This window comes from Gossypium hirsutum, chromosome D09 (genome assembly GCF_007990345.1).
Source record: "Gossypium hirsutum isolate 1008001.06 chromosome D09, Gossypium_hirsutum_v2.1, whole genome shotgun sequence".
In the NCBI taxonomy this organism is placed as follows: Eukaryota; Viridiplantae; Streptophyta; class Magnoliopsida; order Malvales; family Malvaceae; genus Gossypium; species Gossypium hirsutum.
Window position 1 is genome coordinate 31,304,596 of NC_053445.1, and position 17,250 is coordinate 31,321,845.

At 37.2% G+C, this 17,250-nt stretch overlaps 1 protein-coding gene and 1 long non-coding RNA gene across 2 annotated transcripts; one reads left to right on the forward strand and one right to left on the reverse strand.

Annotated features, from left to right (window-relative positions):
- Positions 1-2,950: 2,950 nt before the first annotated feature.
- LOC107892632 (uncharacterized) lies at positions 2,951-4,741 on the forward strand. Its single transcript, XM_016817696.1, has 2 exons — positions 2,951-3,797; positions 4,002-4,741. The coding sequence occupies exons 1-2, from the start codon at positions 2,951-2,953 to the stop codon at positions 4,739-4,741; spliced, it is 1,587 nt and encodes a 528-aa protein (XP_016673185.1).
- Positions 4,742-10,738: 5,997 nt separating this feature from the next.
- Positions 10,739-13,749, reverse strand: LOC121220807 (uncharacterized). Its single transcript, XR_005917993.1, has 4 exons — positions 13,634-13,749; positions 12,911-13,123; positions 11,135-11,184; positions 10,739-11,003 (listed from the first exon to the last, which is right to left on the reverse strand). It is a non-coding gene; the product is annotated as an uncharacterized lncRNA (long non-coding RNA).
- Positions 13,750-17,250: the final 3,501 nt, after the last annotated feature.

The following is a 17,250-nucleotide window of genomic DNA, read 5'->3' on the forward strand; positions in this document are numbered from 1 at the left end:
GGAGCGCACACATTTCCATATGTTCTCAAAAACATTCGCTCCGTTAGAAGCACACCTTGAAAAGGATTGGCCAAGGGATGTCACTGAACAACATTGGGTCTTAGTTTTTCAGAACCTCCCTGCTGAAGATATAACTTGGAGCGCACCTTGGATTCGTCCCTCTGTTTTGTTATACAAGTGTCAGAACCAAGACTGGGTGCCTTTGCTAGGATTATGGGGAGGAGTTGGATATGCTCCGTTGATGGTTCAAAGACAGTTTGCTTCGCGACAGTTCGTACCAGTTACTAATGGATTAGCACAATCAGAGTTTGCCTTTACGGGATAGGGTTACATGAAAAAGGTTCGGGATACTGCGAATTCTTGGAGAAAAATCTACCTAATGGAAGTGGCTCTCTATGCTGATACTATCACTGTAGATTATGACATATGGAGGCAACGACGAGTGAAGAGCCAGCTAACCCTACTGATTGACGTTGTTTGCCAGAATCCGTTCCTAGAGGAAATACCGTTCGAGCTAGAATTGACAAGACATGAATTTGAACGTGAAAAAGCCAAAATGTTACGAGATATTAGTTCTCTTCAGGAGGAAAACTACCAGCTGAAGATTGATGTTCAAATTGAAAAATCCAGAACTGAGAAAGTCCAAAAAGAAGTTAAGGTCACGAGAAATGATTTAAGGGACCTTCATTTGGAAAACAAGAAATTAAGAGGCACTATAAGGAATAGTGGATGGGGCAAATCATCAGCAGAATGGAAGGAGGAACTAAGTAATGTCAAAGGTGGGATGGAATTTTAGAAAGCCAAAGCAAAGAAGGAGGAGGAAAGAGCTGCACGTGCTATGATAGAGTTGGGGAAGAAGAATGTTGAATACGAAACTGTGTCTGCAGAATTAATAGCTAGTCAGTCTGAGCGTCAAGAGCTAAAAGAAAGAATCCGGAATCTAAAAAGTACACTGCAAACTTATCAGCAACATTTGGATGACCTCCTGAGAGCTCTAGAAGAGAAAAATGGTCAACATGACAGTGACATTCGTGCCTACGAAATAGCCTTCCAAGAAAAAGACATGCATCTCAGCAGTTTGATCAATGAAATTCGCAAGGCGGCTGCGCAGGTAGTGCAATTATCAGATGAAGCGGAAGTTCTCAGTTGCCAATACCCTCCTAGCCAAAGGTCAAGCATATCGGAGTTCCTAGAACATATAAAGAAACAAGGCGATGTGGCTAAGAAGTTTGTGTAACTGTTAAAACTAATATGACAAAACTTTTTGTAATGGACTCTTTTGATAAATGAAACACCCAAATATGGGGCCATTTTGGAATCAACACCTATTTTTGCATATTTACGCATGATTAACATTCATTAGTTACTCATTCATTTATTCATTGCATACTCATATCACCCTAATCATTTGCTAAGGTTAAAACCGTCTAATCTACAGTTGCTACATTACGAGTCTGGAATCACGTCACTCTTATAGGACGCGCTTAAGAGCTAGAGCTATGGATGCCGAACTCAATGAAAGGATGGAAAGGATGGAAATGACCCAAAATGAGTTGCAGGAGCAATTGGCCAAGTCGCAGCAAGAGGCGAGAGATTTGATGGTGAGGTCTCAAGAGGAATCGCTCGAGCAAAGGGATCAAATGACCAAAATGATGGAAATGATGATGGCCTTGGTCAAAGGAAAGGGACCTATGCAGAGCCCTGATATCGTAGAGCCACATCAGGCAAGAGCTAGTCAAGATCCACTTTATCCCCCGGGATTCACTCCACCTCATGTTCATACAATGAAAAGAGGATATCCCCAAAGGGAACCTACAATCCTGGAACAACATCCTGCTCCATTTGCTCTTCTAGGGCAAGGAATGTTTGTATCGAACCCTGGGGCTAATCCCTCGGATCTAATTGTTCCAGACCTAGATGATCCCGTAGAAATAGCAAGGTTAAAAATTGATGACAATAACGCTCAGGATAAGTATAGGATCCTGGAAGAGAGGATCAAGGCGGTAGAGGGTGCCGAAGTTTTCTCTGCTTTGAGTGCCAAAGAACTCAGTTTGGTACCCGGTCTGGTTCTACCCTCAAAATTTAAGGCACCTGATTTTGAGAAGTATGACGGAACAAGATGTCCAAAGGCGCATCTGATCATGTTTTGCTGAAAGATGACTGGTTATGTGAACGATGATAAATTGTTCGTACATTGTTTTCAAGATAGTTTGGTTGGCTCAGCTCTTCGATGGTATAATCAGCTCAGTAGAGAGAGAATTCGATCATGGAAGGATTTGGCATTAGCATTCTGTGAGCAATATAGGCATGTATCGGATATGGTGCCTGATCGACTAACCTTACAAATGATGGAAAAGAAACCGACAGAGACTTTTCAGTAATATGCACAAAGATGGAGGGATATCTTTGTTCAGGTGGAGCCCCAGTTAACTAAGACAGAGATAACAGTTCTCTTCATCAATACTCTGAAAGCGCCGTTTTACGATAAATTGGTAGGAAGTGCCACAAAGAACTTTACAGATATTGTAATATCTGGGGAGCTTATTGAAAACGCCGTAAAAAGTGAAAGAATGGAAGGCCCCGAGGGTTCGAAGAGGGCAGTACCCGATTCGTACCCCGCCCACTCACGACCACATTATCGCCCACCTTCAAACTTCTACTTTCCTCCTCAAGGTCCTTACTATCAAGCACCTTCGTCTTACCCCGTTTATGCTATGAATAACCAAAGACCACTCACCATGTTCCTACCAAACACCATGCCTACACAAAGCCAACCCAAAAATGAATAAAGACCAGCAAGACCCAATCCTGAAAGACCTCAGTTTACTCCAATTCCTGTATCATATGGAGAATTATACCCGAAGCTGTTGGAAAAACAATTAATATCCCCACATTACATGGTACCCTTAAGCCTCCATACCCGAAGTGGTATGATCCTAACGCTAGTTGCATGTATCACGCTGGAAATCAGGGGCATTCTACAAAAAACTGCATTGCCTTTAAAATAAGGGTTCAAGGTCTCATCGATGCTGGTATCCTGGGATTCGATGGCGTTAGCAATGTGACGAGAAATCCCCTTCCTAACCATACTGGCGGGAATGTAAGTGCGGTGACAAATGAAGACAATTGGCAAGCCAAAGGTTATGTTGCCGAAGTAAGGACACCTTTGCGAAAGGTATGGGAGATGATGATTGAAAATGGCTTGCTCTGCCCATCTAGTAGGATTCTCAAAGAAAAAAGTACAAAAGACCAGGGCTTCTGTGATTTTCATGGCGTCGAAGGGCATAACATCCAATCTTGTAAGGAATTTAGGAAATTACTTCAGGACATGATGGATAATAAAGAGGTCAAGGTCTTTGATAGGGTGGAGGGGGCCGAAGAAGGAGAAATATGTGCCTTTGATAATCAATCGATGGCTTCCCCTTATAGCGTCGATAGACCTTTGGTGATTTATTACGAGGCAAAGAAGGAAGAAGTTAGTGGAGAAGTTAAACCAAGTTTGATAATCGAAGTACCTGCTCCTTTCTCTTACAATGACAACAAGACAGTGCCGTGGAAGTATGATGTCAATATCGTTGTGCCTGAAGGTGAAAAGTCAAAAGTTATTAATAAAGATGTCACTGGAGTAGGACATTTTACTCGCAGCGGAAGGTGTTATTGTCTCGAGACGGTTGAGCTAAAAAAGAAGGTTGCTAGTCCGAGCCAAAAAGAAAAAGCACCAATGTATGAGGTTGAGGACGATGTTGAATTACCGTCCGAGCAAGAAGTTAAAAAGGCTGTGAATGAGGAGGAAGCATGTGAGTTCTTAAAGTTCATTAAGCACAACGAATATAACATTGTAGAACAATTAAACAAGCAGCCGGCCTGAATCTCGGTACTATCTCTATTGTTGAACTCGGAGCCACATCGAAACGCCTTGCTAAAAGTGTTAAATCAAGCTTATGTGGCGAACAATGTATCTGTGGAAAAGCTTGATAGGTGGGTAAATAATCTGAATGCAGATAATTTCATCTCTTTCAGTGATGACGAAATACCGCCAAATGGTAGGGGCTCCGTAAAAGCATTGCACATCAAAACCAATTGCAAGGGCTACATAGTATCAAATGTGCTCATTGACAATGGATCTGCACTCAATGTTATGCCTTTGGCCACGCTTTCTAGGATGCCGATTGATATGTCCTATCTGAGGCCTTATCATTCTATAGTAAGGGCATTTGATGGGACACGACGAGAGGTCATGGGAAAGATCCAAATTCCTCTAAAAGTGGGGCCATGTGCATATGATATCGAGTTTCAGGTCATGGACATCACGCCTTCATACAATTGCCTCTTAGGAAGACCTTGGATCCATTCTGCTAGGGCAGTTCCTTTATCTCTCCATCAAAAATTAAAGTTCATCATGGATGGCTGCTTGATTACTATCACTGGTGAGGAAGACATCGTCGCATTTATCTCTGCTGATGCACCCTACATCGAAATAAGCGAAGATGCTGTAGAATGTTCTTTTCGCTCCTTGGAATTTATTAATGCTGCATTTGTTGCTGAAGGGAATAAGATTCCCATTCCCAAACTATCGAGGAATACCAAGATGGGAATTAAGCTGACTGTGGGAAAAGGAGCTCGAGCGAGGAAAGCCTTGGGAAAATACCAACAAGGGATGGCTAGAGCTTTGAAACCAACGCACCACAAGGGTCGATACGGTTTGGGGTTCAAGCCAAGTATACATCAAAGAAGAAAATAATTGCAAAAAGATCGAGAAAGAAGAATCGCGAGAGCTTCAGGCCGGGAATTAGAATGAGAGTCGTTGGTGTATCCTCCTTTGTCAAGAACATTTACATCAGCAGGAGTGATGTACCCAGGGTAAGACAATCCGCAAGTCACATTATTGATTGAAAAGGGTCTTCAGAATATCAGCCTAAATGCTATTGACAATGAGAATGCTGAAATTAAGAATGCTTCAATGATACGCCCTTGTCCTCCTGGATTTGCTTTGAACAACTGGACTGCTGTGGACCTCCTTATAGATTTTAAGTCTCCTTCAGAGTAATGCCTAATGTTAACCCTTCATTTTGTGTGTCCTTAAACAGTAGGGTTCCTTTTGTAAGAGCTTATGTTTGCTCTTTATCAATTCAATGAACATTAATGAAGATGTATTTTGTTTTATACTGTCATGTTCTTTTCATTTCCATTAACTTCGCGACTACTCCTTCTATTCATATCCTTTTCCGGCATATGTCTCATATCATCTCATATCATTGTGTGTTGATTCCAATACCTCAATGCTCTTCTATAGCTTTTTCCATTCACCTTTCAGGTGCTCAGATATCAATGGCATAAATAATCCCGATATGAATCCTGACATCAATTTTGAGAAGGCTGTTTGTTTAGGAGAATTCGAAGCTGACGAAAATGTTGAAGATTGTGTCTCGTCTCCTAACTTACTGAGAATGGTAGAACAAGAAGAGAAACAGATCCTACCCCATCAAGAATCTGTTGAGGTTGTGAACTTGGGGAATGAAGAAAAGAAACAAGAAGTGAAGATTGGGACTTCCATTTAAGAAAACACCAGGAGGGATTTGATCGCCTTGCTCCATGAGTACAAGGATGTGTTTGCCTGGCCTTATCAGGATATGCCAGGGTTGAACACAGATATTGTGGTCCATAAGCTCCCACTGAAACCAGAATGCAAACCTGTTCAATAGAAGCTAAGAAGGATGAGACCTGAAATGCTGTTGAAGATAAAAGAAGTCAAGAAATAATTTGACGTTGGCTTCCTACAAGTCTCCAAGTATCCAAAATGGGTAGCTAATATAGTCCTAGTGCCGAAGAAAGATGGCAAGGTGCGAATGTGCGTGGATTATCGTGATCTGAATCAAGCAAGCCTCAATGATAATTTTCCTTTACCACACATCGATACTTTGGTGGATAATACGGCAAATCATTCTTTATTTTCTTGCATGGATGGTTTCTCAGGATATAATCAGATAAAGATGGCTCCCGAGGACATGGAGAAAACTACATTCATAACAATGTAGGGGACCTTTTGCTACAAGGTAATGCTGTTCGGATTAAAGAATGCTGGGGCAACATATCAGAGAGCCATGGTGACGTTATTCCATGATATGATGCACAAAGAAATAGAAGTTTATGTCGATGATATGATTGTCAAATCTCGGGAAGAAAGAGAGCATGTTGGGAGTCTTAGGAAGTTGTTTTAAAGATTAAGAAAGTTCCAGTTGAAGCTTAACCCGGCCAAATGTACGTTTGGGGCTACCTCAGGAAAATTGCTAGGTTTCATTGTCAGTGAGAGGGGTATCGAGGTTGATCCAGATAAGATAAAAGCTATACAAGAATTTCCTCCCCCCACGCACACAAAAGGAAGTTAGAGGATTTTTAGGAAGGTTGAATTACATTGCTCGATTCATTGCCTAACTTACCAATCAGTGTGATCCAATTTTTTGACTCCTTCGAAAGCATAATCCGGGAGAATGGAACGAAGAGTGCCAAGTGGCCATCAACAAGATAAAACAGTATCAATTTAATCCTCCGGTACTAGTACCGCCGACCCCTGGAAAACCCTTAATATTGTACCTGACCGTGTTTGAAAACTCAATTGGTTGCATACTGTGACAACATGATGAGTCAGGGAAAAGAGAAAAGGCAAGTTACTACCTCAGCAAGAAGTTCATAGAGTATGAAGCAAAATACCTTTCAATTGAAAAATTTTGTTGTGCATTAATTTGGATGGTTCAAAGACTCAGACAATACATGTTGTATCATACGACATGGTTAATTTCAAAACTGGACACAATAAAGTACATGATGGAGTCACCTGCACTCTCAGGGAGAATGGCACGATGGCAGATCCTATTAACTGAGTATGACATCGTATATGTGAGCCAAAAGTCGATAAAGGGAAGCGCAATAACTGACTTCTTGGCAAGTCAAACAACGCAGGAATACGAGCCTTTGAGATTTGATTTCACAGATAAAGATTTGATGTGCATTTCAGAAAAAGAGGACGAGTCATCAAAAGAGAAGTCATGGAAGATGAGCTTTGATGGTGCATCAAATGCATTGGGGCATGGGATCGGAGCAGTCTTAGTGTCACCTGAAGGGGACCATTACCCGCTTACTGCCAGATTGAATTTCTTCTGTACCAATAATATAGCAGAGTATGAAGCTTGTATCATGGGACTCCGTGCAGCTATCAGGAGGAAAATTGAAATTTTAGAGGTACACGAGGACTCAACATTAGTCATTTATCAAATTCATGGAGATTGGGAAATTAGATATCCAAAATTAGTCAGGTATCACAATCTCGTTGCGAAATTGGTCAAAGAATTCAAATAAGTGACTTTTAACTACTTTCCACGAGAGGAAAACCAATTGGCTGATGCCCTAGCCACCTTGGCTTCGATGTTCAAAGCAAACAGAGAAACTGAGATAATTCCCATCCAAATGAGTATATATGAGACCCCCGTACACTGTTTTAGTATTGAGGAGGAGTCAGATGGACGACCATGGTTCCATGATATCTTGGAGTATATCAAGAATCAAAGGTACCTCGAGCAAGCAAATGAGAATGACAAAAGAACAATCAGGAAATCGCCGATTAGATTTGTTCTTGACGAGGATATCCTATACAAAAGGGGAAAAGATCAAGTGCTCATGAGGTGCGTGGACACTGTTGAAGCTAGAAAGATACTTGAAGAGGTTCATAAAGGAATTTGTGGAACGCATGCCAATGGTTTCACTATGGCCAGACAAATTATGAGACTTGGTTATTACTGGCTGACGATGGAAATGGATTGCATTGGCTACGGACGAAAGTGCCACAAATGTCAAATTTATGGCGATAAAATTCATGCAGCTCCATCGCCCCTTCATGTCATGACTTCTCCGTGGCTTTTTTTTATGTGGGGCATGGATGTTATAGGGCCAATTTCCCCGAAATCTTCCAATGGACATCGATTCATCTTTTTGGTTATAGACTACTTCACAAAATGGGTAGAAGCCACTTCGTTTGCTAATGTGACAAAGGCTGCAGTCTGTAGGTTCTTAAAAAAGGAGATTATATGCCGATATGGTCTACCTGAAAGAATCATTTCGGATAATGCTTTAAATTTGAACAACAAGATGATGAAAGAAGTATGTGAGAAATTTCAGATAAAACATCATAATTCTTCACCCTACCGCCCGAAGATGAACGGAGTAGTAGAAGCGGCTAATAAGAACATTAAGAGGATTATCGGGAAGATGACTGAGACATATAAAGATTGGTACGAGAAGCTACCATTCGCTTTGTACGCATATCGCACCTCTGTACGGACGTCTACGGGGGCAACTCCTTTTTTCTCTGGTTTACAGGATGGAAGCCGTTCTGCCTATCGAAGTAGAGATCTCATCCCTGCGTGTCTTGATGGAGACAAGATTAGAAGAATCAGAGTGGGTTCGAGCTCGATATGATCAGCTAAACCTTATTGAAGGGAAACGCTTGAAGGCAATTTGTCATGGACAGATGTATCAGAAAAGAATGATCACAGCCTATGATAAAAGGGTGCGGCCAAGAGAATTCCGCGAAGGGAAACTGGTACTAAGAAATATCCTCACGATACAAAAAGACTTTCGAGGAAAATGGTCGCCAAATTGGGAAGGACCATACGTTGTAAAAAAGGCATTCTGAGGAGGGGCTCTGATTCTCACTGAGATGGATGGGAAAGAATTGCCTAATCCAGTGAACTCAGATGCAGTGAAGAAATATTATGCCTAAAAAAACAAAAAAAAACAAAAATTAAAAATCAAGATGAAAACCCGAAAAGGGCGTCTTGATAAACAAAAGATTAGGATGAAAACCTGAAAGGGCGTCCTAATGAAATAGATTCGGACTTAAGGAGCAAAACAACTTGAACGAGGAGTCGAGTGTCGAGGTTGCAACATTTGAAGCATTTTCAGAAGCTTGGAATCTTCTACACAAGAAGCCATGCTCGAAAAGATCCAGGATGAAGAAACGTGGAGAAGTTCATGCATGGGATATCTAGAGCATTTGTGGCAATTGAATTCACTTTCCTTTCTTTATGATGCTTCCTTTATTGGAACTTCCTTGTCTTTTTTCTTTGATTTGTTGCTTTTGAAAAATTGAATGTGAGGTATTTCTTTCATGCCTGCTTTGTCTTTTTATGCATCTCGTGTTTGATTCATTTAAATGATAAATAGTAAGATGACATACTCTAAATAAAAGGAATGTTGAACATTACCTGGATGAGGATTTGACAAGTACGAAGGCCCCAAAGCAAGAAAAAAGTTCAACAGAGGGGCAAGAGAGTGATATACGAAGAAATGTGGATTATTCGCGAAACTTGAGGATGAGTACAAAACTGGAGAGAAAAGTCAAGAATTGAGGAAATGAATGCGGACCCTCATGAAAATCAAAAGTGGGGCACGTGACAAACAGCCCAGGGTGCATGGTATAATCATGTAGACACAAAAGCATTTAAGACAAATATGTGCATATCATAATAACATCATACATGACATATACAGGGTATACCAGTAGAGCAAGGAATACTGGGAGAAAGCTGCACAGAATCAATGAAGAAGAAGGCTTTTAGTTTCACCAGATGTTTTTTTGAAACCCTGTTTTTCTCAAGAAATATTTTTCAATTTCTGTTTTTTTTTAAAATCAACTCATAATTCAAGAGGTGAGTTGAGCCTTGGGCACATGCCAAGGTATTTCTCAATTTCTATTTTTCAAAAAAAAAATTAACTCATAATGCGAGAGGTGGGTTGAGCCTCGAGTCACATCCTGAGGTCTTTTCAATTTCTATTTTTCAAAAATCAACTCATAATGCGAGAAGTGAGTTAAGCCTCGGGCCATGCTAAGGTATTTTCAATTTCTACTTTTCAAAAATATCAACTCATATTGCAAGAGGTGAGTTGAGCCTCGGGTCACGCTGAGGTATTTTCAATTTCTGTTTTTCAAAAAAATCAACTCATATTGCGAGAAATGAGTTAAGCCTCAGGTCACATGCTGAGGTATATTTTAATTTCTATTTTCCAAAAATCAACTCATAATGCAAGAGGTGAGTTGAGCCTCGGGTTACGCTAAGGTATTTTTAATTTCTGTTTTCCAAAAAAATCAACTCATAATGTGAGAGGTGAGTTGAGCCTCGGGTTACGCTGAGGTATTTTTAATTTCTTGTTTTCCAAAAAAATCAACTCATAATGCGAGAGGTGAGTTGAGCCTCGGGCCGAGGTGTTTTTAATTTTTGTTTTTCAAAAATTAACTCATATTGCGAGATGTGAGTTGAGCCTAGGGTCATATGCCGAGGTATTTTTCAAATTCTATTTTTCAAAGGTCAACTCATAATCTGAGAAGTGAGTTGAACTTCGAATCGCACACCAAGCTATTTTCAATTTTAGGCTTTCAAAAAAAATATAGACAAAAAAAATTTTGGACAATCGAACAAAATTCAGTGCTTTTAAGTCTTTGCTCTATCCTTGTTTCACAGTGATGAGCAAAGAGGGGAAGCTGTCATCACTGAATTTTGCCCAGTTAGGGTTTTGGGCTGGGTTGGTCTCGTATAAGCCCTATGATTGGGCCCATTAGGATTTAATTTCGAACTTGTTTTAGCCCATTTTATTTTTTTTAAATATTAATAAAATAGTAATAATAAAATTTTGAAAAAAACAAAAACAAAAAAATACAAATTACATTTTAACCCCTGAATTTTTCAAAAATTACATTTTGACCCTTAATTTTTTCTAAATTTACATCTTAAACCCTAATAATTTGTAAATTACATTTGGGCCCTAAACTTTCTAAAAATTATATTTTGGCCCCATATTTTCCTAAAATTGCGCTTTTACCCTAGAAATTTTGCATCTTCTGCAGTTTGGTCCTTCTGGACTTGTCAAATCGCCGCAATCAGCAGCCGAGCCGTGCTCCTCCCACCTCCAGCTACTCCAGCAGCCTCCTTAGGCCATGATTGCTCCACTGCCACCTGAAAACAAAGAAGAAGAAGACAAAATTGAAGGATTTAAAAGAAGAAAATGAGAGAAAGATAGGGGATTCATTTTCGGGCAGCAAAAGTAGAGAAATTTCAAAAAAAACTTTCGAATCTAAGAACAACACCGTCACCGCAACCACCGCCACCGTAACCACAACACCGCCGTCGTCAACACCTACAAGCAAAGCAACAAGGAAAAAAAAGGAAAATAAAAACAACTGAAACCAAAAAAAGAGAAAAGAAGAGAAGAGGAGACGCCGAAGACCGTCGCATCGGGCAAAGAAAGTGGCGACGGCGAGGAAGAGCAAGGTCGAAGGGAAAGAAGATGAAGAGAAGAAAGAAGGAAGGAAAAAAAGAAAGAAGAAAGGGAAAGAAAAAAAGGGGAAAAAAAGAAAATAGAAAAAATAGAATAGCCGGGTCGACCCGACCCGATCCGCAACCCGAGCCACTGACCCGACCCGCGGCAGCAGCCCCAGTAGCAGGCCAACAGCAGGCTAAGCCCACTCCCAGCAACCCAACTCAAGCAGTCCAAAGCAAAAAAAAAAAGGCAAAAGCAAAAGCAAAAAAAAAGAAGAAGCAGGCCAACAGTAGCCCAGGCCCAAAAGCAGTCCAACAGGCCCAATTCAGCGCCAGGCCCAACAGCAGGCCTAGCAGGCCCCCTCAGGCCCGTTCCAACAGCAGCCAAACAGCCAGCAGTTCAGACAGAAAAAAAGAGAAAAAAAGAAAAAAAGAAGTAAGAAAAAAGGCCCAAGTCGTATGACCCATTCAATTAAGCTCGTATTTTCGAGCTTTTCGGTAATTTTCTTTTTTCCATTTTTAATTTAATTTGTGTATTTTTATAATATCTTGTATTTTATATTATGCTTTTAATATTTTCTTTATTTTAATTTTAATTTTATAAAACATCATTATATTTATTTTATTTTAATTTTAAATAATTTCAATAAATAAGGCAACGAATCGATTTAACATTAAATCGTTGATTTCATCGCTATGTTGGGTGAACATCACCAGTTTGTGTTAAACACGATACGCCCTTTTAAAAATAAAAAATATTCAAAAATTTTCATGTTTTAAAAAAATTCTCGTTTTTTAATAGAATCACGATTAAATATTAAATTAAATTGATTTGACACTAATTCGATGATTCCATCGCTATGTTGAGTGAATATCACCGGTTCGTGTTAAATATGATACGTCTTTTAAAAAATTTGAAAATTTCGTGTTTCAAAAAAAATTCGTGTTTTCACAAATCTTCGTGTTTTTTCCGTATTTTCACAAATTTTCTTGTTTTTTAAAAAAATCATGTTTCAAAAATCTTCGTGTTTTCAAAAATTCCGATGTTTCAAAAATCTTCGTGTTTTCAAAATTTCCGGTGTTTTAAAAATTTTCGTGTTTTCAAAAAATTTCCGTGTTTCAAAAATTTTCATGTTTTCAACAATTCCCGTGTTTCACAAATTTCCATGTTTTCAAAAGTTTTCGTGTTTCAAAAAAAATTCTCATGTTTCAATTGAATCACGATTAAATATTAAATTTAACTCGTTTTTTTTAAATTAAGCGCGTTTAACGAGATACCAATTTTGGGCGTCGCGAGGATGCTAATACCTTCCTTACGCGTAATCGACTCCCGAACTCTAATTGTCTCTAGATTTTGACGTAGACCTAAACTTGGCCTTTTTTAAAAGAAAATTTATAAAATAATTTTTTCTATTAAAAAGAGAATTTATTAGGTGTCCGATCACACCTAGGAAAAAAAGATCGGTGGCGACTCCCTTTTTTAGTATAACCGAAACTCCGTTTTCAAATTTTCAATAATCACTTCGATTAGCGCCCGTGGACAAAATTTTTAGGTCGCTACAATGATAGTTGTAATTCAATGGGGTGTGATTAGTAACGGGTACCTTTTGTTGCCTGAAAAGTGGTTGACACGACCGGATGGTGAGAACATAATGAGAGTAATTTCGATGTTGCAAAGGATGGAAAGCTCGAAAGATTTTTTGATTAGTCCATTTCTACATTTGCATATATAGCATATAAAGTTGATTGGTTCATTTCCTCAGGACCATTTTGATCATTTGCTGACACTTATATAATACAAGTCCCATAATCTGTGCCTGATTAAAAAAATGAAGGTAATAAAAGACAAATAAGATGGTGGATAATATTCTATGCTGGCAAAATGGTCTATGGTGTGTGCATTTTAGTCAGCATAAATGAAAATAAAATGCCTTGATTTGTGAAGAGATGCTAATAGCACATGACCTGTGCTGCTTTACTCAATCCCATAATTTCCATTTCATTTTTTCACTCCCTACAAGTGTTTGACAATTTCCTTTTTTGCACGTTTTTGTTTGCTTTAACATTAAGCACTTGTTTTTCATCACAAAAACCTATCATCTATAAATATTACATCCAATTGCTTCTTTAATGCTTTTGGGAAGCTCAAAACTCTACTTTTGGACCTAATATTCATAGTGACCAAAACTTGAGCATACTCCCAATATCCTTTATGAACAATTCTAGATATTGCTTGGCTAGGTTTTTGAGGTAAGCTATTTTCAAATCAAATTAATAGATGCAAGAATAGGATTGAACATAAAAGAGAAAATTAGGCCGTCACATACCTCTCCTATAAATTGCACAGTTGTATATTTGTTGTCAATTCCAGATGTTCCTTCTAAAACCTAGCCAAGGTGACATATAATTAGAGTTATGAAGGATAAAAGAATCTACTATTAGTGAAGTTGCAACATTAGACATTATTCATTTTGGCATGATATAAAGGTGCATATAATAGGAAATCATAGTTACAAAGGAAAGGTAGAGAATTTTAGGCGGAAAATGTCTGAACAACGGCTTTTTCTCCATAAACTTCAAGGACTTGACCACGTCTGATTGACCCATCCCCTAAACGAATATTAACAATTTCTTGATATTTGGGTCCCTAGAAAAAGCATGTAACCTCAAACAATTTTGAGAGTTAAGTGATAAACTATTCTATGAACAATCTTGGCTAGGTGACATATAAACTTGAGCATACTCCCAATATACTCTTCTTTTTGATTGCTTGGCAGTTAAGTGATGAACAATTCTATGATTTTAAGGTTAAATCTAAATATTGTAGATAAAATTGGAATGATGAAACTTCATAATGTTGTTAAGCTTTCGTCTCTTCTTTTCTTCTTTTATGTTTTAAATGTTGTAGATTAAGAACAATTTTGAGACTATCTTGGAGTTAGATTCTACAATTCTATGTCTAATTATTTTTTAGTGAGTTTTTAGGGGGGCTTTGTTTCTACTTTTTAAATTTCTTTTAGCATATTTACTGCAGAAGCAAGGGGAAAAAATCTTGATGTATTGATTTATGTGAAATATGGTTAGTGAAAAGAAATGTGATTCTTTGATTTTCACAAACATGTTTGGCCTTTTTTTTCTGTTGTTTCCCAAGTAGTTTCTTGGCAATGGTAGCCATTGATTTAGCAGTAGACTTGAAGATTTGGTCTTTGCTAAGTTTTTTTTGCGCAATGAGTGGTTTAGATTCAACTTGATTGATATTTGGACTACTTATAACATATTTCCTTCACTGCAGTTTTTAATAATTGAATTATTTTTTTCGAGATTTACGGCTTTCCATCTCAACAATGCTATCTTTAAAATTTGAACCTGAGTTTCTCCTTAGAAGTATAATGCACATTACAATTGCACCCAATTCTTATTAGTAAATTCAATTCAATCCTTTGTTTTTTTAGAAAATTCAATCCCCTTTTTAATCCTTATTAGTGACACTTATGACATATTTCTAGCTTTGTATATTTTACAAATTGAGACATAACTGTCAATTTCATTATTTAAATTTTATTTTATCTATATTATAAATTTTTATTTTTATTTTTATTTTTATTTTGATGTATATAAATGCTTTTATTTTTAAAAATATTATTTCTATAATATCTATAATTGATTAGCATATTTCTTAAATAATACATACTCACACATCCTTCATGATTTTTTATTTATTTTGGATATACATACATCACAGCAATTAGACAACAATGAATACCATAAAATAGCATACAATTATACCATGCTGAACATAAAATCTAGGGTTAATTCACACATATCATATTAATGTTTAAATATTAATATATTTGATAATTTTATATCATATTTACACAATTTAACAAGAAAAAGTCAGCATCTATTCATGGATTTCCAACTCTATAATAGAAACTATCTCAAAAAAATACATCTATTCATGGATTGCCAACTCTATAATAGAGACTTAATTGAGTAATTGGTGTAGAACCAATAGAGTAATCATGGTTCAAATTGGCATTGTTGAGTCTTTTAATTTAGTTATTAAAAACTACAGTGAAGGAAATATGCTATAACTAGTCCAAATATCAATCAAGTTGAATCTAGCAGTACTTCTTAGGAAATATGTAGTTGTAGTTGTCCACGGCTCCACACTATTGCTAAGCTAATGATTATGGTGCTTTTTATTAGTATTTATAATGCATAATATAATACATCAAAATAGCGAATTAGTTATTCTTTTTAGCTTTACGTTGTGTGCTTTGAAGATATATGCATCACATTTTGTTTTAAGATTAATTTATAATGCTATTTGAAGATATCTAACACTTTAACATCTTGCAGTAATGACTTGTTTGCCTTTAATAGTACAAAGTGAGAGGCGAAAAAGAATTGGTCTTGCATTAACAATATGGTTGCAAATGTATACAGTTGCGAGTTGGTTCTTAGTTACATTGGGTGTCGTCTCTAGCCTACATACTTAAACCAATGATTAGATAATATATTTTAGATTTTCTATGCACAACGAGATTATGTAAAAAGACTTGTGCACGCTAGTGCTGAGACCTGTATTGAACAAGTTAGGATGAATAGAATTTTTTTTTTAAATTATGTGAGATTTTACAAACTTTAGGAGGATTGAAGTCGTCAAGGAACATGCTTGTTGATGAGCAAGTAGCAATGTTTTTACATATAATTTCTCATCATCTTAAAAAATGAGTTATCGAACATCATTTTAATAAGTCCGGGGAAACCGTTAGCAGATTATTTCACAATGTTTTAAATGTTGTCATACGCCTACAAGATGTGTTATTTAAAAAAGTCAGAGCCAATTACAGCTAATTCTACAAACCCAATGTGGAAATGGTTCAAGGTATTGGAGTGAATTCCATATATAGCTCGTACATAATTTAATTAATTTAGATTTAAATATAGTATCTTAACCCAATGTTTCATACATGTAATGTAGAATTGCTTAGGTGTTTTAGATGGAACCCATATCAAGATTAGGGTTCCAAAAGTTGATAAATCTAGATATCAAACGCAAAAAGGTGACATAGCAACAAATACGTTAGGTGTTTGTACACCTGATATGAATTTTGTTTATGTTCTTCTTGGTTGAGAAGGTTCTGATGCTGATGGACGTGTTCTTCGATATGTCATTAGGAGACATGGACTAAAAGTTTTTCATGGTAAGGTGTAGAATTTAAGGAATTTGAATTAATTTTTGAAATCATACTTTTTTTGAGAAAGTTAACCATGATAAATTTTTTTCTTTTTATTATCTAGTTGATGCTAGTTACACAAACTGTGAAAGATTTCTTACTCCTTTTAGAGGACAAAGATACCATTTGAATGAGTGGCGTCAAGGTTACCAGCCAAGTACTCCTGAAGAATTTTTCAATATGAAAATGCTTCAGCGCGCAGTGTTATTGAAAAATGCTATGGGTTATTAAAACTTAGATGGGGAATACTTAGGAGTTCATCATTCTATCCTGTGAGGGTGCATAAGAATCATTATTACATGTTGTTTGTTCCATAATTTTATTCGAACCTATATGAGTCTCGATCCTATTGAAGCGGAGTTGGGGGAAGGATTACATAATAATGTGATAGATGATAATGAACCGAATATCGTAAATTTTCATCTATCGGATACATGTGCTACCTGAAGGATGGAACTAGCCAATCAAATGTTCTATGAGTGGCAAGAATCTAGAGATTAGTTAAGTTTATTAAAACATAGTAGAAGGTTAATTTCTTTATGTTATTTCATGTATTTATTTTACGAAACTTTGGTGTTGTTTGAATTGTCTTTATGAATTGTACTAGACTTGTTGAATTATAACTTTAATTTATTTTCTTTTGATTTGTCATGTATTATAAGCTTATAAGTCAACCTTCTGATTCATAATATTGAACCTAA

Bases quoted from the DNA above. Each gene is read 5' to 3' on its own strand.
- LOC107892632 (XM_016817696.1), top strand. From the start codon at position 2,951: ATGTATCACGCTGGAAATCAGGGGCATTCTACAAAAAACTGCATTGCC. The intron at 3,798-4,001 runs GTGAGTTCTTAA...ATCTGAATGCAG, and splicing joins TGTGAATGAGGAGGAAGCAT to ATAATTTCATCTCTTTCAGT.